The sequence below is a fragment of the Panicum virgatum genome, chromosome 3K (genome assembly GCF_016808335.1).
Source record: "Panicum virgatum strain AP13 chromosome 3K, P.virgatum_v5, whole genome shotgun sequence".
NCBI lineage: Eukaryota > Viridiplantae > Streptophyta > Magnoliopsida > Poales > Poaceae > Panicum > Panicum virgatum.
In genome coordinates this window covers 12,107,368-12,134,486 of record NC_053138.1, presented here as the reverse complement: position 1 = coordinate 12,134,486, position 27,119 = coordinate 12,107,368, and the positions used below count along the sequence as shown (strand labels likewise).

Here is a 27,119-nt window from a genome sequence, read left to right as displayed (position 1 = left end):
CCACCCGGGGAGGCGATCTCTATACACCACGATTGGTGTGACAGGTATGTAATGAAATATTATTGTTTATCACTTATGTATTCGTCGGTATTTCTTTGTTTCGACAATTTTGTTTATTGCAGGTTACGTGAGGCCGGTCTACTGACTCTGGGCCGTCTTGTCGATGGTGGGCCTATTCAGCTCGACCGATCCCTCCTGACGGCGCTCGTTGACAGATGGAGGCCGGAGACACACACTTTCCACCACTCGTGTGGGGAGATGACTCCTACGCTGCAGAACGTTACCTACCTCCTCAGCCTCCCTATCGTCGGGGAAGCTGTAGGTCCGCGTGTGGTGGCGGCCTCGTGGAAGGATGACCTGGAGACCCGTTTTTCCATGGTTGACCGCGTGGAAGAAGCAGGTCCGATCAACCCGCACCCGCGAGCAGCAGGTCCTTCGAAGACCTGGTTCCTACAGTTTACAGTACGTATTCATTGCATACTTAAATTTAATTGTTACAATTCACATTTTGCATTGTCAATTGAAACCATTAATCTTAATTGTTTATGCAGCCTGCCCTGTTGGCTACGGATGCCGACGAGTACAGTGTGACCAGATCGCTGGAGGCGTACCTACTTTGGTTGTTTGGTTACAACATGTTCAACAACACTCATGGCAACTCGGTCGATAGGATTCTCCTTCCGTATGCACGGGAGATTGCGGATGGAGACGAGGACGTACCGGCCTATAGCTAGGGTGAGGCGGTACTTGCAGCCACTTACCGTGGACTCTGCGACGGCTGCATGAAGACACATGGGAACGCTATCCTGGTAGGGTGCCCACTACTGCTACAGCTTTGGTCGTACGAGAGCCTAGCCGTTGGTCGGCCCATGGTCAGCCACGAGCCTTACCACGGGGCCATGTACGGCGACGAGGAGGACGACAGACCCACTATGGGAACTATCTGGATTTGGCATCAGGTACGTTCGCAACAAATCTAATTTTGTTATTCATTGTTACATGATGCATTAGCGCACTTTTAATTTTACTTATTCGGAATGCAGAGGTCCTGGGCGCATGCGCAGGTTAGACACGCATATCCTGAGTTTGTTTCGGAGCTCAATATGCTGACGCCCGATGACGTTGTCTGGGAGCCTTACAGCCCAGAGGCTGTGGCTACCCGTGCACCAGCAGGCCTGTCTTCGCACTGCTCCGCGAATGCGAGCCTGTGGCTTACTACAGCCGTCCTGTTTTATGACATCGCGGTTGAGGCATATTGCTCCTGGAGAGTCAGGAGACAGTTTGGGCAAGGCCAGGAGTTTCCGATGCCCACCGCGTTGGAGCTTGTCAGTCGCCAGGACCACATGTAATTATGAATGAACTTGGCTCATACCTTCGTGTCGAATCTAACGATTCTTCGTGGTCCACTTTTGTAGGTTGTCAAGGAGTGGCTTGCCGTGCTATGATGATTTTCTCACCAAGATGCAGCCATGGGTGGACCAATGGGAACAGGCAGACGAGCATTTGGTCCATCCAACAGGACCACACACAGACAGCTCCTTTAGGGCTTACCTCACTTGGTACTTACCCCGGACTCGGGCTCGTCTGGTTTATGTTGACACTCACCCGCAGCCACACCAGGCGAGGCCTTAGGATGGCTATGCCCGGCACCACATGCATATGTATATTAATATTCATAAGATAATTCATGTGTTTCTAACTGTTCCTTTACTGAATGGATGCAGTTTCGCCTTTGCAACATGATGGAGACGGACTGCTAGACTTACCTGACGAGGGTACGTGCCGGATCCCCAATGACCCAGTTTGAGCAGACAGAGGCATGGTCGAGGCAGTGTGACCAGTTGCGTCAGGTAGTGCACAACTTCGGAAGCCGTGTGCAGTACGAAGACAGCCACGGGTCGTCCCAGGCCTCGTCGTCGTTCCCGTGTCCGTCGACCGTGCACGAGCCGACGTCGCAGTTCTTCCCAAGTGCAGGTAACGTAGATATCTCTTTAAAATTAGATCAAGTGTTCCTACATATTTACTAATATCACAAACAGGATACGATCCAGCTACTGCGTTCGGCCATACTGGAATGTTTAGAGGGACAGCACCAGTTGGCGGACCGTATCCAGGGATGGTACCGGGGCCACAGATACCGGCCTACACAGGTTAGTTTATGTTTCGTATTTCGGTTTCTACATGTCATGATGAAAGACACGAGCGTACGCTAACATCCGCATTTTATGCATAGGATTCTACCCCGATGCGGGCGCCGGACCTTCTTCTTCCTCCTTTCGACCTGGTACATAACACTCTCTCAATGCACTCACTAATTTACCACGCAACATATGTTGGTTTATATTTATATGTTACGCAGGGTTTGTTTCGAGTACGTTCGTTCCAAATAACGAGGGTTTCACCTTAGACGAACTCGACAGCCTGACTCCAGACTCATCTGGCGCGCACGGTGACCCCGATGTCTTGGGGTATTCACAGCTAGGAGGAGCACCACTTGTGATCTCTCAGCAGCAGACACCGCAGCCCGTTTTGCGTCCTGAGCGACAGGTGAGGTCTCCGGATCGTCACACCTACTCCGAGGGCCATGTCCGTGCCCAGCAGAGGGCTAAGAGGGTCTGACGCCCTAGGGGTGGTTAGATATATCTGATGTTTGTATCTCTGATGTTTATTTGTAATGAGATAGTTGTGGACTGCTTATTTTTATCCGATGTTTATGATTATGGTAGTTTACTTGTCATTTGTTTCTATAGATACTATTGATGTGAACTTGTTATGTTTGTGGGTTCCATAATGCTCGTGAAATAAGGAAAGTTCTTACGAATTTTTTCCGTGATTTAATGAAGGACAAGTTATGTGCGGTAGGAGTTAGCGGCTGAGATCCCGCCGACGATGATGACGACTACCGCATACAGTGTAAACTTCGTGACAAGCTCGAATAGCTCAAAATAGGAACCATATTGTATCTAGCTGCGAGTAAGAGATCACAAGTTGCCACTGCTCAGCACGGCGATCATGGGTTTCCCAAATGTCGCATTCTTTGCCCAGACATACGTGACAAAAGACGACAACCCAATAGCAGTGCCCTTCCACCATTTCAAAAAGATGTGACAACACGGCAACCACACCAGCTCACCTTCAAAGCAGTCTCTCTGGCGAGGACGATGGACCTGTCATTCTACAGCGAAGGTCTGTGGTGTGTAGTGGGGAAGGCGGCATCTAGGCGCGATCGACCGAGCGGCAGCAATGCAGTGCTGTGAGTCTGCATGCACTTAGATGCTCTACATGCACAGAGATGCATCGAGTTGTCATTTCGAGAATCGAATCTAATCTTTTCAGTGTTAGGTCAGCTAGCCTCTTCACTGTGTTGTCATGTTGGCTTTTTAGGTGCATTTACACTCCACACTCCGGGTATCAGACCTTTGTGCGCCTATAAATACTCCGAAGTTTGTGAACTCCCAGCAGCACTCAAACACCAAAGCTCATTGTATACCCAATGTCTCGAGGTGGGTCTAGCGGGAAGAATTACTACGGTTTTGGGAAAGGGAAAGGGGAAAAGAAAGGGAGACCCCATAATATGGGAGGGTCCTCTTGGACCTGATTCCTTTCCGGAACCATTGTTTGAGTTTCCGCCACAGCACAAGAGTGAATTTACCAATGAAACTCCTCTTCGACAATACGATAACCGTAGAGAACCGTGGCCAAAATGCAGACATGGTGAGGACTGCTTAGTGCAGATGTGCACCGACGTGATGGATGGCGGTCGGCGTTTCTTTAAATGTCCACACGCATGGGTAATACTCGGTTGTTTAATTTCTTTATCTTCAATGAGACACCTTACATTAAATTTGTTTTGCAGTATTCTGATGCTCTAGAAAACTGTGGTTTTACTAGGTGGGTCGATCCTGCACCACTTGATTCTGTTCAGGAGTTCATCGAGTACCTCCAGATAAAGATCTTTGATCTAGAATGCAAGGTGAACCATTATGAGGAAGTGAGCAAGGGTAACAAAGACGACGAAGATGATGATACCAGCAATGCTGCCGGTTCACAGGATGAACCATGCACTATTTCTTACTGCAACTGTCCTTGTCACAACAAGAAGGGCCCTGCGCCTCCGGCACCACCGCCTGCACCACCTGCAATGGGTGGATAATGCGGAGAAGGCTCAACGCAGTTTGCTACGTGGGGGTACGGCTACTTGGACTACCCTAGTGCTAGTGACATGCTGCATCGTTGTGTTTGTTGTGTTTTTTTTTAAAATTACCTAAGGCATGTTAGGTTAGTCTAGATTTTGTTTACCGTAGTTTGCAACGAGTTCTGGCATGCCACTGCATGTGTGATGTGTGTTTCATTATCGTTGTATTATAATGTAAAATTTGATGGTTCACATTATGTAATGCATTTCTTAGTTCTTATTTCTTATCGTTATATTAATTAAATGTGTGCTTTTTAGTATTCTAGTGACATGAAAAGCTCCGAAAATATTAAGGACAAGTTCAAAGATTTCATAGATTCCCGGCTACAACTGCAAATTAATGGTAAAAGTTACAACACACAGACTCAAGCTCTCAACTGAAAACATAAACACCTAATTGCAGTGGCATGTGCACGTGACAAGGTAATTTCTTATTGTATCTAAACCTACCATGCCTTATGGAATGTAAAATGCCGGGATTACATGGTACTACTCTACTGAGTGCACCGGGGATATTTGCCCTTCCTAGTTGCTTCGGGCCTGGCTTCCTTCGCACGGCGTGCCCTCTCTCGCTTTCTCTCTCTGTCAGTTTCACGTTCGGCCGCCGCCTTACGATCCACCTCCTCCATCCTCTTGCGGATCTCTTCTTGCTCTTTCTTGCGCTTCTCCTCTTGCTGTGCCTCGTGCTTCATTCGGCGCCAACGTTCTGCAGCCCACCTTGCTTGTTGTTCCACAAAGTCCTTTGCCTGCTGCGACTGTACGGTGTCGAACCACTGCATAAAATAACAAAGAGGCGGAGGAGACTTTGTCCAACAAAAGTTAGAATCATAACTCAATGTTAGGTCACAAAGAAAAATAGCGTATGTTGTCCTGCTACCTTGGCCCGGTCTTTGCCGTATCGCTTAGGTGGATCATATTCGTAGTTCTCACACATAAAGAACCTCATGCCGTAATCATCTCTTAAAACCTCAGATTGCATGAACTTGCATAACAAACCGCAGAAGTACATTGGCACATCAATTCCTTCAGGTACGGTGGCTTCACACTTGCTCCACGGAATGTAGGTTGATCCTGACGAAGACATTGGCGCTATAGTGTGGTGCGCCAAATGACGAACAATGATTTAAATAATCCACATATCGTATACCAAATCGATGCGTGAAAATATAGGTACTGTCATAATTCTATTATCTTATGCTGCAATATCAATAAGGTACTGTCATAATTCTATTCTAATGCATAATTAATTTTAAAAAAAAGTCTGTAATAGTACTCAAATTGTAATACTAAACGAGTGTTCTAAAGCACCAAATCTAATTCAGCTAATCCACTAATTAAATTAAATTGTTATACAATATCAACGGATTCATACGGAAGTTACCGGTAGATCACAAGTGCGGAATTCGGCAGAGCTTCGCCGCTTTTCTTCTCCTCACCCCTCTCTTTTTTGCTGAATTTTTAGGCTCAAATGATAAGAGAATGGCGGCCAGGGCTTATATAGGGAGGGAGGACCCTGTCGCTCCTGGGGTGGGCGACAGACCCCTGTCGCCCTTTGGGGGGCGACAGGCCCCCTCCCCCGGGCCAGGGACCTCTTTGCAAATTCCAAAAAAAAATTACATTAGGGTCCTGTCGCCCGTGGCTTGGGCGACAGGACCCCTGTCGCCCCCCCATAGGGCGACCGGGGGTAGTTTTGAAATATTTCAAAACGGACATATATTTTTGAAATTTTGATTTTTTTTAAATATAAAAAAGAAAAAACGCCACACAACACCCATGCCGGCCCAATAATGAGATTTTCCATCGTCTTCTACCTCCTGGAAAAAGAAAAAAAACAATTAGGCGGGCTTCTGCTCCCAGACATGGGTGCCTGTCAATGGTCCTGTCCTTCAATTGGAGCCTAGCATAACCGTTTTGTCGGTACCCCAGGACTGGGGTACCCCCTCTTGCTGTATCTTGGCAAGAGCCTTGTAGTTATCCTTAACTACGTCCAGCAGCCGGACCCCCGCGGTCCGGAGTCCTGTTCCCCCGACAACGGTCCCGGAACCATCCCCTGGTTGGGAAAGGTCCGGGAGCACCACGTGTTCCGGAAGAAGCAGGCGCTCAGCCCGAACAGCCGGATCAATAGTACCCCCTGTATAGTAACCGGACCCCTCACCAAGGGAAGGAATCGACACCCCGCCTCGGGTGGTCCGGAGCCGCCACGTGTCTGCAAGCACAGACACGTATATAAGGCCGCTTGGTCTCCATATTAAGGCTCACCTACCAATGCATTCATTGCGGTAGGAGGACGTCCGCATTGATGTAGCAGAAGCCGAGGCGATTCTTTGACCAGGGGGTACTATTGATCGCGTATTACCAAGATGCATAGTGGAGATGCTGGCGCCGCCCACGCCGCGCCTGTCAGTCTGCCATGACAGTTGGATACGACGGTTCGGCTTCACCCATTATGACGCCTACATAATAGCCTCAACAGGTCACGCCGCAAGCTACGTTCCCCCAACGGGCGCCTTGCTGACGGGACAAGAGAAGACCTCCCTTGGTCAGAGGCTCAGCAGGACATGGAAGCATATCGAAGGAAAGATTTACAACCACTGTAGCCATTTAAGTACTCTGCGCAGTATGCTACACAGTCACGTTGGGCCTACCTGTCGGGGCCTCAACGTCATATGTATCCGCACCCCTTGGTCTATAAAAGGGGGCGTCCGCTAGAAGAAAACTCAGGCTGGGTGAAAGCCAAGACCCGGCAGAGGATAGATTCATACACAACCGAGAACAATACCTCTCCCAGTGGATGTAGGGTATTACGCTCCGGCGGCCCGAACCACTCTAGATCGTGTGTTCTTGTGTGCTTGTCTCAGTGCTAGATTAGCCCAATCGCCAAGTACTTCCCTGAGTACTCCCACTCTGGGAATAGGCGGGTGCCTTCCGCCACCCGGCTATGGGTACCCTAGAAATCCCGCAACATCTGGCGCCGTTCGTGGGGAGGTCAGGTGCTGGCTGGATCTTCAGGCTTCTGGGGCTGTGTTCATCCTCTGCAACGGCGAACGAGAAGATGAAGGAAGGAAGGGCGTCACCCACGCCACATGCCGTGGCACTGGGGCGCCAACGCCCACAGTGCGGCGGCGCACGACAGCGGCGTTTGTTGTGCGTCGCCACTGCGACACCTCAGAGCCGGCGCGGCGACGCACAGTGGAGGCGCCGCTGGGCTCTGCCACCCCTACGTCGGCTCAAGGTTTTCTCTCAAGCAACGGCCACGCTTCCTCTGCGGTGGCATGGTGTCGGCTCAAGGCTTTCTCTCAACATGGAGCCTGGAGCCGACAACCATCCCGGAGGAAGTTGACCGTGTCGTCGTGTCGTCTCCGGCACCACCCGAGGTTCTTGGTGCTGCTGCAGACAGGACCCCGCCACCAGGTGTGGGGACCCCTGGCGCTAGCACCAAGGACAAGCCGGCGAACGACCGCCCTTCTCCACGCTCCGTGCTCGTCCATACGAGCACCCATTCTCCTGCTGCGCCAGGGTGGAAAACCAGTTTCTGCCGCTGCGAGCGGCAGGCGGGCTGGCCTCCGGTAGCAGACGACGACGGCTGGGGGCCTCTCCCATTCAAAGCCAAAGAATTTGTCTCATGCTACCTAAGTATATGACAGCTCTTAGGCAAGGAGTGGCCCCCCGAGCCCCCGAGGTGATGCTGGATGATGCAGTTCAGGCACATCTAGGGCGCCTTCGCCTCCGACGACTATGAAGAATTCAGGAGTGGCCGTACCACTTCCAACCAGAGAAGAACATGCTGTATAGAAGGCAGCTATAGGTTACCCCTAGATAAGACTAAGAGAGTTCCTCCTTTGTAATAATGTGGCGCCTACGTGTGGTCCAGAGCGGTCAAGGTCCGGCCTTGTAAACCCGACCTCTGGTTCTACTGCACAAACAGGCAAAAAGTGGTCCGGAGCGGTAGAGGTCCGACCTCGTAATCCCGACCTCTGATGTATACCATGATAACCACAATAATAAAGGAGATTTATTTTCTTAGTCTTATCTCGACTCCACCCTGATTACATTCATTCGTTTTGGTTGGCTATTTCTTGGTTAACCGTCTCTTTCTCCCAAACAGAGTCTTTTCTTTTGTTGCTAGCGATCCAAGTTAAGTTGCTGGCTTGTGGTCAGGTGAGGACACCCCTTCTAGCTGGAAGGCAGTCCGGACCCCTAAGGACCTACTCTGGAGAAGTGGTACTCGTATCCTGGGGTAGAGAAGCTCCGCGTAGCTTAGCCTGGTAATGTACCATAAGTTTACGTACTTCACTACCCTGTTACAGGTACTCTAGTATCCGAGACTGCTGTCTTTAGAGGTCCCGGGCTCCCTTCTAGTGTAAGGCTTGGTTTCTTGCACCTTACTGTGAGGTCCGGTGACATATTTCATCGGTTCGTCAGCAATAACTAAAGTCCACTCCGGTGGCCCGCTCCGGCGGAGACCGCTCGCCACGGTCGTTTCAAGTCCACTCCGGTGGCCCGCTCCGGCGGAGACCGCTCGCCACGGTTGACTCAAGTCCACTCCGGTGGCCTGCTCCGGCGGAGACCGCTCGCCACGGTCGTCTCAAGTCCACTCCGGTGGCCCGCCCCGGCGGAGACCGCTCGCCACGGTCGACTCAAGTCCACTCCGGTGGCCCGCTCTGGCGGAGACCGCTCGCCACAGTCGTCTCAAGTCCACTCCGGTGGCCCGCTCCGACGGAGACCGCTCGCCACGGTCGACTCAAGTCCACTCCGGTGGCCCGCTCCGGCGGAGACCGCTCGCCACGGTCGACTCAAGTCCACTCCGGTGGCCCGCTCCGGCGGAGACCGCTCGCCACGGTCGACTCAAGTCCACTCCGGTGGCCCGCTCCGGCGGAGACCGCTCGCCACGGTCGACTCAAGTCCACTCCGGTGGCCCGCTCCGGCGGAGACCGCTCGCCACGGTCGACTCAAGTCCACTCCGGTGGCCCGCTCCGGCGGAGACCGCTCGCCACAGTCGTCTCAAGTCCACTCCGGTGGCCCGCTTTGGCGGAGACCGCTCGCTACGGTCGCCAAGAGCTGGGTCCGGGAAGTGGTGCTTGCTCCCTGAGCGATACGAGGTCTGTGTAGCCGCTTAGCTTGGTTCCGCACCCTAAGCCTACACCTTCGTCGCCCTGTGGAGGGCGCTCTAGAACCTGAACCTGGCAACCGGTGTACCGGCCTCAGGGGTCCGGAGCACCCGCTCTTTGCATGAGCACACCGACGCAATCAAGTTTGCGTGGAAACACATCATGATAGTAGGCCCCACCCGCGGGTTCGTGCCTCTCCCGAGGTGGGCCCGAGGGCCACTGTCGGTACCCCAGGACTGGGGTACCCCCTCTTGTTGTATCTTGGCAAGAGCCTTGTAGTTATTCTTAACTACGTCCAGCAGCCGGACCCCCGCGGTCCGGAGCCCTGTTCACCCGACAACGGTCCCGGACCCATCCCCTGGTTGGGAAAGGTCCGTGAGCACCATGTGTTCCGGAAGAAGCAGGCGCTCAGCCCGAACAGCCGGAGGCTCCGGACCTCCCGTGGAGGTCCGGATCCCCGCGGAATCCCAGACCCCCTGTATAGTAACCGGACCCCTCACCAAGGGAAGGAATCGACACCCCGCCTCGGGTGGTCCGGAGCCGCCACATGTCTGCAAGCACAGACACGTATATAAGGCCGCTTGGTCTCCATATTAAGGCTCACCTACCACTGTATTCATTGCGGTAGGAGGACGTCCGCATTGATGTAGCAGAAGCCGAGGCGATTCTTTGACCAGGGGGCACTATTGATCGCGTATTACCAAGATGCATAGTGGAGCTGCTGGCGCCGCCCACGCCGCGCCTGTCAGTCTGCCATGACAGTTGGATACGACGGCTCGGCTTCACCCATTATGACGCCTACATAATAGCCTCAACAGGTCACGCCGCAAGCTACGTTCCCCCAACGGGCACCTTGCTGACGGGACAAGAGAAGACCTCCCTTGGTCAGAGGCTCAGCAGGACATGGAAGCATATCGAAGGAAAGATTCACAACCACTGTAGCCATTTAAGTACTCTGCGCAGTATGCTACACAGTCACGTTGGGCCTACCTGTCGGGGCCTTAACGTCCTATGTATCCGCACCCCTTGGTCTATAAAAGGGGGCGTCCGCTAGAAGAAAACTCAGGCTGGGTGAAAGCCAAGACCCGGCAGAGGATAGATTCATACACAACCGAGAACAATACCTCTCCCAGTGGATGTAGGATATTACGCTCCGGCGGCCCGAACCACTCTAGATCGTGTGTTCTTGTGTGCTTGTCTCAGTGCTAGATTAGCCCAATCGCCTAGTACTTCCCCGAGTACTCTCACTCTGGGAATAGGCGGGTGCCTTCCGCCACCCGGCTGTGGGTACCCTAGAAATCCCGCAACACGCTTTATTTCGTGTATACATGAATATGAATATGAGCGTGCCTCCTAAACGTCACATTATTGTTTCAAAAAAAACTTCACATTATTTTAAAATGGAGGAAATAATACCCAAATGCTGGAGCTGGATTTGGTTTCTCCTCAACACGTGTGAGCACTTCTGCTTCTGCATCATAATTGTTGGGTTGCCTCGCTTCCAAGCTGTGCTGCTACCTAGGCCTTTCGTGGTCACAGTAAACACCGAGGAAATCCGGGCCTACTATTCTGCGCCATGTGCTCGTGCCGCGAGATGATGAGAGGAACCGCCGGTCCTATCCCGGACCAACCTAATAAATCAGTGCACAGTAGTTGATCGTTCCAGTAGACGATGAAGAAACCGTGAGCACACGCTGGCTCAAACGCGGCGAAATCGTCTTCAAAATCATATTTGGATCGTATACCTTCGTCGAGATCCTTGCCAGCTCGAAGCAGAGCAGTCGCCATGGAGCTCCGGCTCCTCCCCCGCCGCGACGCACTCGTGCCGCTGCTCATGCTGCTGCTGCTGCTGGTGGTGGTGGTTCACGTTCACGCCACCCCACGCCTGGAGATGGTGGTGACCTCCTCCGCGGCGTCGGGCGGCGGCGCGGGCACCACCAGCAGGGCGCGAGCGGCGCCGGCGCCGGCGGCGGCGTGCGCGAGCTGGCGCCTCGGGGTGGAGACCAACAACATCCGGGGCTGGTACGGCATCCCCGCGGAGTGCCGGGGCTACGTCAGCGGCTACATGCTCGGCGAGCAGTTCCGGCAGGACTGCGCGGTGGTGGCGCGCGAGGCCGCCGCCTACGCCGAGGGGCTCGCGCTCGCCGGCGACGGCCGGGAGGCGTGGGTGCTGGACGTCGACGACACCGCCCTCAGCAACCTCCCCTACTACGCCGACACCGGGTTCGGGGCGCAGCCGTACAACGCGACCTACTTCGACGAGTACGTGGCGAACGCGACGGCGCCGGCGCTGCGGGAGGTGCTGGAGCTCTACGGGAAGCTGCTGGCGCTGGGCATCAGGGTGGTCTTCATCACCGGCCGGCACGACTACCAGAGGGAGCCCACCGTCGAGAACCTCCGCAGCGCCGGCTACCACACCTGGGAGAAGCTCGTGCTCAAGTGCGTACCGGACGGACTCCCTGCCTCTGCTTCCTTATCCGTTTATTTATCTCCTGCTTGCGGACTGCAGTGCTTCCATCGTTGATCGTCCACCTGGCTAAGTTATACTTAGAAGATCTCCTCTCCCTCTAGCTCACACGCGTACGTCACACGATCTTAGTTTGAAAAGTCATTTCAAATTTTGTTAAAAAAATAAAACTTAGACACCGTTTGGAACAGAGTTTTTTTTTTGAAATTTTACAGGCCCTTAAAGGGACAATTGAAAGAAATGGCTGATTTCAGACCACAGTTTTTATAGACGATGTTGGGCTATACTATAGCTTAGGCTGGTTCGTACCTCATATTTGGGCCCAATCTATGGGCCTAGTCTGATGTTTGGTTTGCTCGCAGGCCGTCGTCGCTGGGTTCGTCGGTGGTGCCGTACAAGTCCGGCGAGCGGCAGAAGCTGGTGGACGCCGGGTACCGCATCGTGGGCAACATGGGCGACCAGTGGAGCGACCTCGTCGGAGCGCCGGAGGGCGAACGCACCTTCAAGGTGCCTGACCCCATGTACTACGTCGCCTGAATGAGATCAGAGAGCTCCAACAATAACCGGCAGGTTATGGCATTGCTCAAGGCTCATCGCCTTTGTTTTGTACTTGCGCGGCTGTCAGTGCTTGTTTACCATACATGGAATAAATCGGGAGCACCTGTGTGCTACTAGCTTGCTTGTATTGTAAGAACATGTGATTCCTGAGGTTGATGAGCAAGCATTACCCTGTTCCTTGTGTGTTCAAGCCAGACTGGTCCTTCCAAGCATTTTCAAGGGATTAGAACGGTGATGCAGCTTGAATTCGCAACGTCATCGCAGCCACATTGGTGCCGAGGGGCCGGTCTGGATGAACAATTTTCTGGGGTTTATTGCGCTTAACGGTCTGTCACTAATAAACCGGCTGTTGGGTCCAACCGAGGAGAGGCCGGAGCACGGCGCGAGAGGGCCGGAGCTCCGAGTCATGGCAGCGGACACACTAGCGCCTAGCACGAGAGAAGAGAGAGACGCTCGCTAGTACAGGTATACAGGATAGATAGCAACACATCACATGGCGAGCGAGGAGCCCCGGCCCCTGCACGGCCGCCGGCCCACGCTGCCGGCTGCTGCCACTCCCCTTCCACACGCTGCCTCGCCTCCACCCACCCACCTCTCCCTGCCCCGCATTCATGGGGCCATTAACACTTCTCCCGAGATCCACTTCTCTCCTCCCTAGCAGGACGCCGCCCGGCGCCCGCCCCCCCCCCCACCACCCGGATTGAGATCCGCTGCAGTTGGGGTGGCTGACTTTGAGCCAGTACATGTGGGGCCCACTAGCGCTGGGGCCCGTTGACAGTGACCCAATTTCAGCAGCCCCAACATCAGCTGATCCGGTTCCCACTCACCCACGCTCTTCTCTCCATTGTCCGGTCGAGCCACACAGGGCGAAAAGGGGGCAGCTTCACGTCGTCGTCATGTTCGTGAACCTACAGCTAATCCCATCACAGCTACGCAACATTCACTTGCATCGCATTGCAGCTGGCGCATCATGCAAACATAACAGAATGGCAAGATTATACTACTAGTATCAAGTATTAATCAGCCAAGAACCAACCAACCAATATTCACCCGTTAGCCGTTACCGCCGCCATGTAAATGTAATTAACGATCACATGCGATACGCCAAGCCGATCGAGGCTAATTGCCTCCAAAAAAAAAATGAAATGATTCCAAGATGCAATGCCAGCGGCCTGCACCAGCGGCACCGATGACCGATCAGGGCACGGTGACGGTGACCGCGCCCCCGGCCCCGGCGGCCGCGCCTGGCAGCCCGAACGGCAGGCCCCCGATTCCGACTCCGACGCCGACGCCCACGGACACGGCGGCGTCGCCGCCGCACCCGGCGGGGCGCGCCCCCGGGATGCGGAGGCAGCTGAGCCCGCCCTCCCCCGGGAACCCCTCGCACTCGGGCTGCGGCCGCTGCATGTCCCGCCCGGGCACGCAGTTGCCCACGAAGTCGAACACGCCGCGGCTCCCCAGCTGCCGGTCGCACCGCTGGCTGATCCCGGAGAAGAAGTTGAAGGACACGGACAGGTTCGTGATCCGCCGCAGGTCGCACAGCAGGTCCGGCAGCTCCCCCGTCAGCTGGTTGTGCGCCACGTTGAGCACCTCGATCCCGGACAGGCACGACAGCGTGCCGGGGAGGTGCCCCGACAGCGCGTTGTAGCTCAGGTCCAGCACCTGGATGCTGGGCAGGAACCCCAGCGCCTCGGGCACGCACCCGGTCAGGTTGTTGTTCAGGAACAGCACCTCGCGCACCCGGCCGCCGTACCCGCCGTAGGCGGCCGGGACGGGGCCCGTGAAGCGGTTGTTGGCCAGCGTGATGACCGTGGCCGGCGACGACCACAGCGTCTCCGGGATCTGGCCCTCGAACTGGTTGTCGTTGAGGAACACGGCGTCGAGGTCCTTGGCGAAGACGTCGGGCGGGAGCTCGCCGGAGAAGGCGTTGAAGCGGAGGTCCAGGTACACCAGCGACGGGATGAGCAGCGTGGACGCAGGGAACGGGCCGGAGAAGAGGTTGTTGCTGAGGTCCAGCTCCGTCAGGTACTGCAGGTCCCGGAGAGAGTCCGGGACGGCGCCGCCCAGGCGGTTGCTGTTGAGGTGGAGGAACGTGAGGTGCGCCAGGAGGGAGACCGCCTCGGGGAGCGTGCCCCGGAGGCCGGCGCGGTTGAGATCGATCCCCGCCACCACCGTCGGCGCGCCCGCGGCCGCCGCGCCGTCGGGCGGCGCGGAGCAGTAGACGCCGCGGTAGGCGCAGACATTGGCGCCCCGCCACGACGACAGCGCGCCGCGGGGGTCCTCGGTGACGGCCGCCTTCAGCGCCTGCAGCGCCGTGTACTCCTGCTGGCTCGGCGCGGCCGAGGATGAGGAGGCGGCACCGGCACCAGCGGGAGGGCTGGGAGACGGCGGCGGCGCGCCGTTGATCCAGGCGGCAATGGCGGAGCCGAGGCCGAGCTGGGAGCTCGGGGCGGGGGACAGCAGCAGCAGCAGGAGCACGGCAGCGGCGGCGGCGGCACGGGAATGGAAAGGTGGCCGCCGCCTCATGGCTGCCCGCCGTAACCTTACCTGGGGTAAGATCAAAGTTTTGCCTGTTTTGCTCGCGAGAGAGATCTGAGGAGGGAGCAGGAGTGATTCTTGTGAGAGGAACGGGATGAGATGGTGGGGGAGTGGCCGGAGGACAGAGGTGATCAGCTCGGCCGGTAATGCATTGATTGGGCCCTGTTTATCCGTAAATCCGGTAAACACAAAAAAAAAACATCCCATCGAATATTTTGACTTATGCATGAGTACTAAATAAAATTTATTTATAAAATTTTTTGCATGGTTGGATTGTAAATCGCTAGACGAATCTAATAAAACTACTTAATTCATGATTTGCAACAGTAATACTACAGTAACCATGCGCTAATTATAGATTAATTAACATCATTAAATTCGTTTCGCGATTTACAATCCATCTGTATAAAAAATTTTATAAATAGATTTTATTTAGTATTTCATAATAGTAAGATTTCATCGCAAAAAATTTTTTTGCGTTTACGACCTCTCCCTGTCTCTCTACGTGTGTTGTGCTGCTAGACGACTAGCAGATGCTCTCTTTTCTCTCGCTGATCAACCACAGCTGGAAGCCGGGAACTGGGATGTGATGGGCGTAGGACTGCCTGGCTGATGGTGTCCAGCATTGCTCTGCCCTTGTTTCTCAGGCCGTCTCCAACGACGTGGCTGAAGAGCCGGCTCACGTGGTGGAGAGAGAATGTGTACAGTGCGGTGGAGTTAATGATTTCAGAGCTTCGATCCTCATGAGCTGAGAGAGAGTTGCATCGGGTACCGTTCGAGATAAGCGTGGGCAGGCCCCGGTAGCTCTAAGGCATTGTTTGGTTCCAGCACTTTTTTCATAAGTTTCTATCACATCAAAAATAATTTTACTATTTTATAATATTAAATAAAATCTGTTTATAAATGTTTTTTTGACAGCTGAGTGCTAATTCGCGAGACGAACCTAATGAGCCTAATTAATTCATAATTTGCTACAGTGATGCTACAGTATCATCCGCTAATCATAGATTAATAAACCTCATTAGATTCGTCTCGCAATTTAGCCACAGAGTTCTGCAGTTAGTTTTATAATTAACATTTATTTAATACTTCTAAATACTAAAAAGTTTCAGGGACTAAAAAAATCTCTGGAACCAAACAAAGCCTAGGCCAGACCGATGGAGGAGGCCTCGTGTGATGTACTAGGACTGTGTGCAAAACCTGCATGAAGAGGGGATATAAAATCATAAGCAGAGCATAGTATAGGAATTCACTCAGTTGGGCAGCCAGCTCCAGCCCAACAGTATTTTTCTCTCACACCACTCCAGTCACAAGCTCCAGCCCAGCGAACGGAGTGATTGTAACATTTCCTGCAAAGTTTATTAGTTGGAAATGGATCCCTTTTATAGGACTTGTTGGAGAAGAGGGACCACAAATGTAAGAGCATCTCCAAGGAGAGCACCCAATTTCTTGTTTAGTTTGCTAATTTTTTTATTTTGATACTGTAGCATTTTTGTTGTTATTTGACATTAATATTCAATTATAGACTAATTAGGCTTTCATTTAATATAATAAGTTATTTTTTAATTGTATTTAATGCTCTATGCATATGTCCAAAGATTTGATGTGATGGGTAGTGTATGAAAATATTTGGGAACTGAACATGGCTGCCTTCCATTTTTGGCAAATGCTCCCTTCCATTTTTTTTCTCTCGAAAAACTACACCCTTCCATTCCAAATGTCATTTCAGGTAGTAAACGTCTAGTAGAATGTACTAGCATTGTGTTCACAATTGGCAAAACAGAGGAGGAGAGCACATCCAACTAGGGATGCCAAAGTTGGAAAAGCAAAACCCAAGTTTCCATGGATTGCGTGGAGGTTGACTGGCCATTTTATGCTATGACCAGAATGGAAAGTCATCCAAGAATCCCTTATCCCGAGGCTCAGCTGAATAGCCATGGAGCTTGAGCAGTACTCCGTATAAGGCATAATTATCTTTTTGATTAATAATTAGTTCAACACTACGTGAGTTATACACTTATACGCCGCAAAGTCGATACCATTGGATTTGCTAATATTTATTATGATTTTGTGACGATTAATAAGATGTTACAGGAAAAATTTACAGCTAAATACGTTTTCTACCGTCCAGAAATGAGAGGATGAAATGGATATTTTGGCTCCTTCCGTTCCTTAGTCATAACCGAACCATCACTCTTCTCTGTCTCAGCCTTTTCATCCATTCCTAATCTCTTGCAGGACCATGAAATTGGTGCTCTTTATGATCAGTCCTAGTAGAAATGATTTTGCCGTGGTGCAGGACCCGGTTGGCAAGTGTGTGAAAGAATCCCACTGGACAGTACAAATATCAATTTGACCGTCCCCCCTTACTAGTACTTGCGCTGTGCGTGGGCCCAACATGGATAATTGACCCTGCTACATGTCAACGGGAACGCTCAAAAGTTTTAGACAGGCCTTTTTTTTTCTTTGAAATCTGAACAGATAGCTATGTGATCCGTGATTCTGTGAACAACACGGGTCAAAGATGCACAGTTTCTGATCCGTTGCCGTCCCGAAACACGCGTCAAAGATAGTACTGTATATTTATTAAGGTTTGTACTGTATTATTTGAGAATATATAAATAGAAAACTGTGGTATGTTCAGAACTCTTTGCTGCCCCTGTCATACCACTTGATGATGAACACTACTGTATCATTTTATTAGGAACATTTGCAAATTTTGTTACTAAATATAACATATTATCAAAATGCTTTTCAAGAAAAAAATCTACATATGATATTTATGCTTCAAAACTAAGATGAAAACGGAACTCATAATCAAAATTTGAAGAGATTGGCCGAAACTTGATCCAGGGTGTATCACGTATAATTAGGCACTGAGACTCTAGTCATATTCCTGGATCCCAGATTCTAAAGAAAATGGAAAGGAGATGACCTTTATTTGTTATTGCTTGCTTTAACCGCACACAAAACAATTAAGATATTTCTTTTGTGTACGTGCCCCTAACTTAGAACTAGAACTTAGCATGCGTGCTTTTATTAGAAGATACCGTGCAGAGCTGAGCTGCAGAGCATTGGGCATTAGACTAACTCCAACAATGAGATGCAATTTTGAGAGGCAAATCAGGGTTGCCTCACGTGTACAGTAAATGCAACTCGCATGTATTTAGTGACATCTCCAACAGCCATAGCATTTCCCGCTCTCCCGGCAGTATCAGTTTCATTTCCCGCCAACTCCCGGAACTGAAGAGGCATGGCCTGGCAATTTCGGCAGCTCGGCGATTGAGCAGCATCGGTCCTCGACTGCTCCTGTTGCTGGCCGGTGGTTTCGGCGGCTCCGCGACTGAGCAACGTCGGTCTTGGACTGCTCCTGTTGGCTGGCGATTTCGGCGGCTCCGCGACTGAGCAGCGTCGGCCCTTGACTGCTCCTGCGCTGCTTCACCAGAGCTCATGGTGATGGCCAAATCTTAGATTTGTGATTTGTCGGCAGAGGCTCGTTCTCCTTCCCGGCGCCAGGTAACACTTGTTCTTAGGATCCGGTCTGCAGATTAATTTTCCTCATTTATATAATGTTTGTCATTGGATATGTGGCTGTTCTTTTAGGGATGGCGATGAGGTATATTAAGCTTTCAAACTGTGGAACGGCTGCCAGTCAGGGGAGAGATGCTGATGATGTTGAGATGGCTGCAACAGTTCTCGTTGTTAGGACAAAACGTCGATGGGGAGGTTCAACACCGGGTCACAAGACATACAAGCGCGACCGTGAAGGTGCTAACAAAATATTGAATGCTCAATATTTTGTTGAACATCCAATTTACAATCCAGATCATTTCCGCAGGAGGTGTGTACGTGAGCTGAAACATAACTTTTACTATATTGTCAACCAAATATGCAGTAAATAATACAAATTATGTGGTAGGTACCGAATGCGGGAGAGTTTGTTCCTTTGGATTGTCGATAAGGTTACTGAAGCGGACTCCTACTTCAAACAAAAACGAAATTGTGCTGGTCAGCGAGGATTTTCCCCCATCCACAAATGCACGATTGCAATTAGAATGCTAGCTTATGGTAGCATTGCTGATTCATTGGACGAGTATCTTCAGATGGGCGAGAGCACTGTATTGGAGACATTGAAGTGTTTTGTCAGAACAATAGTAAATGTTTTCGGGGAAGAATGGATTAGGCCACCAACAGAACTGGAGTTACAGCATATACTAAAGGTTAATGAGGCAAGAGGATTTCCTGGAATGGTTGCCAGCATAGACTGTATGCATTGGGAGTGGTCTAGTTGCCCCACTGCTTTGCATGGGATGTACAAGGGCCACAAAGGGAAGCCAACTATGATTCTAGAGGCTGTGGTGACTGAGGACCTCAGGTTTTGGCATGCATACTTTGGATTACCTGGATCCCATAATGATATTAATGTGCTGCAGCGATCACCGGTCTTTGATGATTTAGCTAATGGCAGAGCACCTCCGGTTGAGTTCAATGTGAATGGCAACATTTACAATATTGGTTATTACCTAGCTGATGGGATATATCCAGATTGGGCTACCTTAATCAAGACAATTAGTGCACCCATAAGTAACAAGCACAAGGTGTATGCAGAGCGACAGGAGGCATGTAGGAAGGATGTGGAGCGTGGTTTCGGTGTTCTTCAGGCTAGGTGGAAGATTTTGCACTCCCCTGCTAGGTTGTGGCACCAAGAAGATCTAAATTATATTATGAGGGCTTGCATCATCTTACATAACATGATCATCATGGATGAGAAAGGTGTGGATCTTCCTACAATTCATTCATCAGAGTGGCCTGGTAGGGAGAACCCTCCTGTCTGTAATATTGCAGATTTTATAGATGCTCAAACTTATATCCGGAACAAAGAAACTTGCCACCATCTTCGTTCTGACCTTGTCGAGCATATATGGGGATTGTACAGTTCAGGCACCGGACCTTTTGCTCGAAAGGGAAGCATATGAATGTTCAAGCAGATCAACTATCTTTTGAAGTCAAGCTTTTGAATGGTGTTGATATCAGGTGGAGACAACAATGGATGTAATTAAGTAGCATGTATCCCAGAACTTGCCACCTTGTAATGAAGTAGCATGGGTCCTCAAAGTTAGTCATATATGTAATTAAGTAGAACATGTCAGGAAGTATAAGTCTCTAATTTTGTTCCACTTTTCGTTTTGCTCTACCACATATATAAAACTGATGTTGTGAAACGATCATTACAACAGAACTTACAAAGTTGAGTTCACACAGAGATTCGCAAAGTGGGCTTTCTGCTTAAATTTCAGATGTACTATTTGTACCCTATGCAAAGTGCATGTCCATTCCTGTTCTATTTCTGCCATCGATTTAACATGCTATCTAACTATCATTGCTTCCATCTTATTTGACAGTAATGTAATAAATAACTAAAAGTTACACTTCATGCCTGATTTGGGTAAAGATTATTTTTCCTATGAAAAACTATCAAGTATAGAGTGATCAGGCACATACCACTGGACCTGGGGTTCAATATTACTCCTTATGCTACTCATGTTTCTTTTCCTTCAATCTAAATCAGCTATTTGCCTTTACAATTCCAATGATCTTGTCTTTTCTCTGCTACGTTTGTGCATGCAGGACATCTGGCATCATATACATTCCCTGATGCCAATGCGAGACGCTGCACGAGCTGCCTGTGTGTCTCGTTCCTTTCTACGTTCCTGGAGATGTCATCCCAACCTCAATTTCAGCAAGTATACATTGTTCTTGAATGAAAATGCATGTCAAAAGGACGAATCAGGTCGATTTTTCTACATCAAAGTCGATCACATTCTGAAAAACCACTCAGGCATTGGTGTGAAGAAGCTCAAGATTCAGATTAATTCAGATTACAGTTCAAAGGACTCTTGTTTCCTCAACAGGTGGCTTCAGAAAGCTGTTACACCAGGGATCGAAGAACTCACACTCATACTTGTCCCATTCAGTGCAAAGTACAATTTCCCATGCTCACTTCTGTTGAATGGGAGGGGAGACTCAATCCGATATCTTCACCTTACCCGTTGTTCCTTCCGCCCGACAGTTACACTTGGTTTAAGAGGTCTGACGAGACTACATCTTTGTCTTGTGCGTATAACAGGGGATGAGTTAGGGTGCCTTCTTTCCCATTCTTTTGCTTTGGAGCAGTTGGAACTCAGGAACTGCGATAGGATAGTTTGCCTGAAGGTACCTCGCCTACTGCAGCGGCTCAACTACCTGGAGGTTCGTGGGTGTGCCAAACTGAAAGTGATAGACAATGAAGCACCAAATGTCTCCAGTTTTACATTTGGAGGAGACAGCACAGTACAACTATCACTTGGAGAAACTTTGCAAATGAAGAGCCTAACCATGGACCGCTATGGTTCAGTTTTTTATGCTCGTGCTGAACTTCCATCCAGCATGCCAAATCTCGAAGCTCTTACCATTCATTCAATGTCAGAGGTATGAGAACTTCAGCCGACTGTTGACTTGGTATAGGCATATCTTATGATACTACAGGTCTAATTAATCTGACCTCTTTATGCAGAGTGCCTATGCACCAATGCTGCATAGCAAATTCCTCTTCCTCAGGCACTTGAGCATTGCTCTTATTGGAGCACCCTTTTACCCAACCTATGATTATTTGTCCTTATCTTCCTTTTTTTATGCTGCTCCTTCTCTGGAGACTTTCAACTTAAATGTGAGTTGCCATTCATACGACTATGATATTAGTATCTGTGGTGGAAACATGGTTTAATTCTATCCTTTTGTATCACAGGTATGGCAGCGATACATGAAGAATGTTTCAATATTTGCAGATCCTGCAGATCTGAGGCAGATGCAAGAACTGCAGCATCACAACCTTAGGAGCGTGAGTATCACAGGATTCAGCTCTGCGAAGAGCTTGGTTGAGTTGACATGCCATGTTCTCAAGAGTATAATCTCACTTGAGTGCTTGACATTGGAGGCCCCTCAGAGTTGTGTCAGGTGCTCTGATCCTGCCAACAAATCTGGTAAATGCTCCCCACTGGCTTTGGATATTCTCATGGAAGGTCACAGAGCGGTCATGGCTATCAGAAAGTATATTGAACCTAGGGTCCCCTCCACAGTGAAGCTACATGTTTTGGAGCCTTGCAGCTGCCATGCTGTGGACCTTCAGATGTCATGTTTATCTTAGTTATTCAAATGTTTAATCATGCAAGTTTCTACATGGGTCTTAGTTTCTAGAACTATCAAAAGTGTTCATTGTCTTGTTGTAGTGTTATTCCTTCCTCTGATTGTGCTGTCTCCTGGTTCATGTCCAATGTTTAGCTTTGTAATAAAATATGATTACACGGGATGTGCTAGAGTTATATATTCATAGTCGGACAGTACCTTTTACTGATAACTTTGTTATGCGATCTGTGTATCTTCACTGGTTTATTTCTTAGTTGATTATTCCTTTACTGAGTTATTGAATAGTGTGAACTTTTTGGCAGTTTTATCTTGTGTGCATTGTAGCTATTGTCGTCACAAATGCTGCAGGGAATATAGTTGGTAGCATTATACTTATGATTTTTGTATAATGCATAATGAAGGAAAGAATTAAGACCACTAGTGCATAGTCCAGTGTTTTGTTAAATTCTGTGCAGCTGAAGTTGGGCGCTGCCGAATAAGGATTGGTTATTGTAGGGTAATCCCAATACGAATTCAAGTTTTCCACCTTTGGAACAAAAGACAAATGAATCTTGGAGGGAATCTAATGTTTCCTTTTTTCTGTGCTGTACTCCGCCCCATTGGCAAATTTCCTGCAATCTACTAAGGATTAGCAAATGGCAACCAATCAGAATCATGCGTTTGAAAATCCTGGGCGTCATAGAATAGAAGTAGAAGCCCTCAATAATATTTGTCGACTGTGTTCAATTGCTCCGACTCTGATAACATTTTTTAAACTGAATCTTCATTAATAATTGATACTAGTATTCAACATTACATCATGAAAATTTGGAGCGGGCAAAATTAAAGCCAAATATGACGGCTCAACAAGTGTTCAATCTTAGGAGTTGGGTACTTGAGTATAACACTATAAAGAACCAAAATAATTGAAAATACTTTTCACCTAAAAAACATTTCTATACCCCTCACAATGGCTCCACTTGTCGGGTCTAAGGTGGGAGAAAGTTTTATAAAACAAGAAAAAATTGTATGCAGCAAAATACTTCTACCCTTTTAGCAATTCTTTTTTCACCGCACCAACATTGACCCGCCCACCGTACCCACGTGGCCACGCCTCTGTCAAACATGCAGTTTGCAATTTTCTACACTATAAAGAACCAAAATAATTAAAAACACTTTCCACCTAAAAAACATCCCTATACCCCTCACAATAGCCCCACTTGTCGGGTCTAAGGTGGGAGAAAGTTTTATAAAACAAGAAAAATCTGTATCCAGCAAAATACTTCTGTCCTTTTAGCAATTCTTTTTTCACCGCACCAACATCGACCTGCCCACCGTACCCACGCGGCCACGCCTCCGTCAAACGAGAAATTTGCAAAAATGGGACTGCAAACATTGGCCCCCACATTTCATAGGCACAGATGATCCCACCGTGTCATTCACTGAGAGTGGCAAATTCACAAGTGGTCAGTGTTTACAGTCCTAATATTACAATTTTTTCCCGTCAAACATGCAGTTTGCAATTTGAACGTGCCGAGATCTCGCACACGTCCGTCCGTCCGTGTCTTTCCTTTTTTTCCGTTCCTCCGCACATGCAGTTTCCAATTTGAACGTGCCTGAGATCTAGCCCGCGCTGCGGCCTCATCGTCAGCCGAGGCCCTCGCCGTCCGTCTTGGCCCTCCCCGCGCGCCGGGGCCCTTGCCGCCGAGATCTCCCGCGACACCTCGCCGTGAGCTCGCCGTCTCGCTCCTCGCCGTCCGTCTCGGCCCTCCCCGCCTCCGGGGCCCTCGCCGCGGTCGCGGAGCCTCGCCGTGAGCCGGGGCCCTTGCCGTCGAGATTGCTCGCGACACCTCGCCGTGAGCTCGCCGTCTCGGCCCTCCCCGCCACCGGGGCCCTCGCCGCGGTCGCGGAGCTCGGCGCACGTCAAGGCGTCCCCTTTGGTTCTTGGTTTGACGGTGAGCCTCGATGTACACCCTGACTTTGACTGATGCTGTTTGACAGTCTGGGACTCTGGGTGACTTGTGGGTTGTGATGATGCGGGGTGAGAATAATGAGTGGGTGGATGTGGAGTTCTTCCATCCGAATCCATCCGGTGACGATTGGATCGGTGTGTTCTCTCCTGCAGATTTCAGGTAAAAGTGTTGGAGTCTAGATGTAAGCAAATCAATTGGATCAGAACAAACTCAACCTAATGGGGATAAATGTGCTTATAATGTTGCATGCAAAGGCCAAGATTCGATCTGATGTTTCTCTTGCTAAAAAAAATGATGTTTCTTGTTTGGGCATTGTCAGTGCTGCAATCTGTGAGCCTAAGAATGAGAGGCAGTATCCTCCAGTGCTTTGCACTGCACCTATTAAGGTTAGCATGCAGCCTGTGCAGTTTAACCTCACTTTCCTGAAGGCCCATAGTATCAAGATCACATGAGGAAGGAACAATGTAGAAGCAGATCTTGCCAGAGGGATGTTGGATCCATCACTTCTATTCTCGCTGCTGTCTGAATTTTCCATGTGAGTACGCCCCCAAAATAATCAACAAGCAATTTAGACCTATCCAGCTGTCCCTCGATTAGTCCACAAGCAAGTTATTCAAAGCTGAAACTGTTAATTGGACAAACAAGCAACACGGGAAGGACCTGAGGCAGGAGTTCCGGCGGACGTTGACCTGGGCGGCAACAAGCAGGGGGCAGCTCGCGGCTGGGGGCAGCTCGCCGAAGTGCTTTTTTCCCTCCAGGTGCTTGATGCCACCGCCCCGCCAGTGCCGAGGCAACCCTGATTGATTTCACCTCCATATCTTCGTTTCAGTACCAATTTGCAAATTTAAAAAATGATGAGTACAATAAGAATGGAAAGGGATCTTTGAAGCTTCAGTTGATCAACCAGAGGGAAGAATTCTTGTTCACGCTTTTTCCAGGAGGTCTCTTGGCGGTAAGTGGAAAGCACTGCATCCTCTGAAACAGTAATTCCAGTATGATACTGAAGGTGCATTCCTTCATGTTCTCCATCTGAAAAAGAAAATACACTCCTGTAACAGCCTAAGCTGATTGCTGTCTCCAACAAAGTGGCATTTGTGAATCCAAAGGCACCAGTGTACCCGCGGTTGGCGCAAGGGAGGTCTTGGAATGAAGTTTTCCTGTCATCCCATGACTGCGATAATCGTTTCTGTTGTATGGATCCTAGAAAACAACGTGCAATGCTTGAGTATTTGGCTTTACAGTAAGTTACTGTAATATTTGGTACTCAGCTCAGCTTTGAATGAACACAGACAATATCCAGTCTGGAAATTAACTGTAGTTACAAACCTAAGAATGTGATGGAAATATCAAATAGTATATTGTTATTATTGCAGATGACAGTCACCTGGACAAGTGGCTATGACATTACAGAAGCAGTTCCTTTTGTTGAATGGGGTGAGAAAGGAGGACGCCGGTTTCTTACTCCAGCTGGCACATTAACATTTGACAAAAGTAGCATGTGTGGTAAGTCATTATTTTCCTAATCTCCCTAGAGAGATGAACAAAGAAAGCTTGTGACAGCTCAGTTTACAATGCCGATATACCTGTCTTTTCATTCTTACCTGCAAAAGCAGGCGCACCGGCACACACTGTTGGTTGGCGCCATCCTGGCTACATTCATACTAGCAGCCTGAAGGATATCTGGCCAGACTCACTGTATGTGTTCTGTGTTCCATATATATGTTTGTACATTCCAATTATGTTTAACCTGTTGTAGAACTGTGGCTGATCCAGCTACTAAGCAACATGTTGATTAGCAAAATTTCAGGTATACTTACAAGCTTGGCCATAGGCTAATGAACGGTACTCGTATCTGGAGCAAGTCATACAGCTTCAAGGCATCGTCTTACCCTGGACAAGATTCTTTGCAACGAGTTGTCATATTTGGGGACATTGGAAAGGTTTTCCTTCTTTTTCTGATTTCTATCCTACTTCACATAGATAACAATTTGGTATTTTCATTTGCAAGTTTAGAATCTTCTTCTGACAAATTTCTTCAGGTGGAAGCAGATGGTTCCAGCGAGTTCAACAACTTCCAACCAGGATCACTTAACACTACTTACCAGATCATCAGAGACCTGGAAAACATTGACATGGTGGTCCACATTGGGGACATTTGCTACGCTAATGGATATTTGTCACAGTGGGATCAGTTCACTGCACAGGTCGAGCCGATTTTTTTTTCTCGAACGCGCAGGAGAACTTTCCAATTAACATAGACCTACATTAGAGGTCAGCATTGAGCCCTTATTTATTTGCTTTGGTGATGGATGAGGTCACAAGGGACATACAAGGTGATATCCCTTGGTGTATGCTCTTTGCTGATGATGTGGTGATAGTTGACGAGAGTAGGGCAGGGGTTAATAGGAAGTTAGAGCTGTTGAGACGTACGTTAGAGTCGAAAGGGTTCAGGCTTAGTAGGACCAAGACTGAGTACATGATGTGCGATTTCAGCGCGACTATGCATGAGGGTGGAGATGTTAGTCTTGAAGGGCAAGTGGTGCCCCAGAAGAATACTTTTCTGTATTTAGGACCGATGCTACAAAAGGATGGCGACATTGATGAAGATGTTAGACATAGAATCTCAGTTGGCTGGTTGAAATTGCGTCAAGCTTCTAGCATCCTCTGTGACAGGAGGGTGCCACAAAAACTAAAAGGCAAGTTCTATAGGACAGCGATTCGCCCGGCGATGTTATATCACTGAATGTTGGCCCACAAAAAGGCGACATGTCCAGCAACTGAGTGTAGCAGAGATGCGGATGTTGCGGTGGTTTTGCGGGCACACATGAAGGGATAGAGTCCGGAACGAAGTTATTCGGGAAAGGGTAGGGTTGTCACCAATTGAGGAGATTGGCAGATAATGTGAATGGCAATGAGTAGATGAACAAATTGATTGTCCAGTTCTCAGCATTAATAAGCAATGTAATTTTCATAAAATTCTACTTGGTGTTTTGATATTTGGAATATTTTGTAGATTTTCACCACAACTAAGATCTCGTTGCTTATTGTCCGCATAATATATTCTTAATTCATATTGCAAACAAAATTTAGTGTATGTATTTCCTTGCAATATTGTTATG

At 49.5% G+C, this 27,119-nt stretch overlaps 4 protein-coding genes across 5 annotated transcripts; 3 read left to right on the top strand and 1 right to left on the bottom strand.

Moving 5' to 3' along the window:
- Positions 1 to 10,764: 10,764 nt before the first annotated feature.
- LOC120697639 (acid phosphatase 1-like) lies at positions 10,765 to 12,518 on the top strand. The gene is made up of 2 exons (XM_039980922.1): positions 10,765 to 11,742; positions 12,133 to 12,518. The coding sequence occupies exons 1-2, from the start codon at positions 11,090 to 11,092 to the stop codon at positions 12,305 to 12,307; spliced, it is 828 nt and encodes a 275-aa protein (XP_039836856.1). The 5' UTR covers positions 10,765 to 11,089; the 3' UTR covers positions 12,308 to 12,518.
- Positions 12,519 to 13,344: 826 nt separating this feature from the next.
- On the bottom strand, positions 13,345 to 15,187 carry LOC120697636 (leucine-rich repeat extensin-like protein 7). The gene has a single exon (XM_039980919.1). It carries the CDS (start codon positions 15,092 to 15,094, stop codon positions 13,526 to 13,528), a length of 1,569 nt encoding a protein of 522 aa, XP_039836853.1. The 5' UTR covers positions 15,095 to 15,187; the 3' UTR covers positions 13,345 to 13,525.
- A 4,970-nt stretch (positions 15,188 to 20,157) lies between these two features.
- On the top strand, positions 20,158 to 22,317 carry LOC120697635. 2 transcript variants are annotated; one of them, XM_039980918.1, is made up of 4 exons: positions 20,158 to 21,334; positions 21,420 to 21,572; positions 21,651 to 21,861; positions 21,903 to 22,317. In XM_039980918.1, the coding sequence occupies exons 1-4, from the start codon at positions 20,399 to 20,401 to the stop codon at positions 21,959 to 21,961; spliced, it is 1,359 nt and encodes a 452-aa protein (XP_039836852.1). In that variant the 5' UTR covers positions 20,158 to 20,398; the 3' UTR covers positions 21,962 to 22,317. The 2 variants fall into 2 exon arrangements, with proteins under 2 accessions (XP_039836852.1, XP_039836851.1); XM_039980917.1 differs by having other exon boundaries at positions 20,159 to 21,334; positions 21,651 to 22,312.
- Positions 22,318 to 24,766: 2,449 nt separating this feature from the next.
- Positions 24,767 to 26,306, top strand: LOC120700611 (probable inactive purple acid phosphatase 1; the record flags this gene model as incomplete). Its single annotated transcript, XM_039984858.1, has 6 exons — positions 24,767 to 24,952; positions 25,059 to 25,151; positions 25,374 to 25,503; positions 25,614 to 25,695; positions 25,808 to 25,940; positions 26,040 to 26,306. Coding segments are annotated over 6 exons (843 nt in total), but the record flags the coding sequence as incomplete, so codon positions are not given.
- Positions 26,307 to 27,119: the final 813 nt, after the last annotated feature.

Coding starts and splice junctions, on each gene's coding strand:
- LOC120697639 (XM_039980922.1), top strand. CDS start 11,090: ATGGAGCTCCGGCTCCTCCCCCGCCGCGACGCACTCGTGCCGCTGCTC. Junction 11,743..12,132: donor TGGGAGAAGCTCGTGCTCAA/GTGCGTACCGGA, acceptor GTTTGCTCGCAG/GCCGTCGTCGCTGGGTTCGT.
- LOC120697635 (XM_039980917.1), top strand. CDS start 20,399: ATGCTACTCATGTTTCTTTTCCTTCAATCTAAATCAGCTATTTGCCTT. Junction 21,335..21,419: donor CCATTCATTCAATGTCAGAG/GTATGAGAACTT, acceptor CTCTTTATGCAG/AGTGCCTATGCACCAATGCT. Junction 21,573..21,650: donor TGGAGACTTTCAACTTAAAT/GTGAGTTGCCAT, acceptor TTTGTATCACAG/GTATGGCAGCGATACATGAA.
- LOC120697636 (XM_039980919.1), bottom strand. CDS start 15,094: ATGCATAAGTCAAAATATTCGATGGGATGTTTTTTTTTTGTGTTTACC.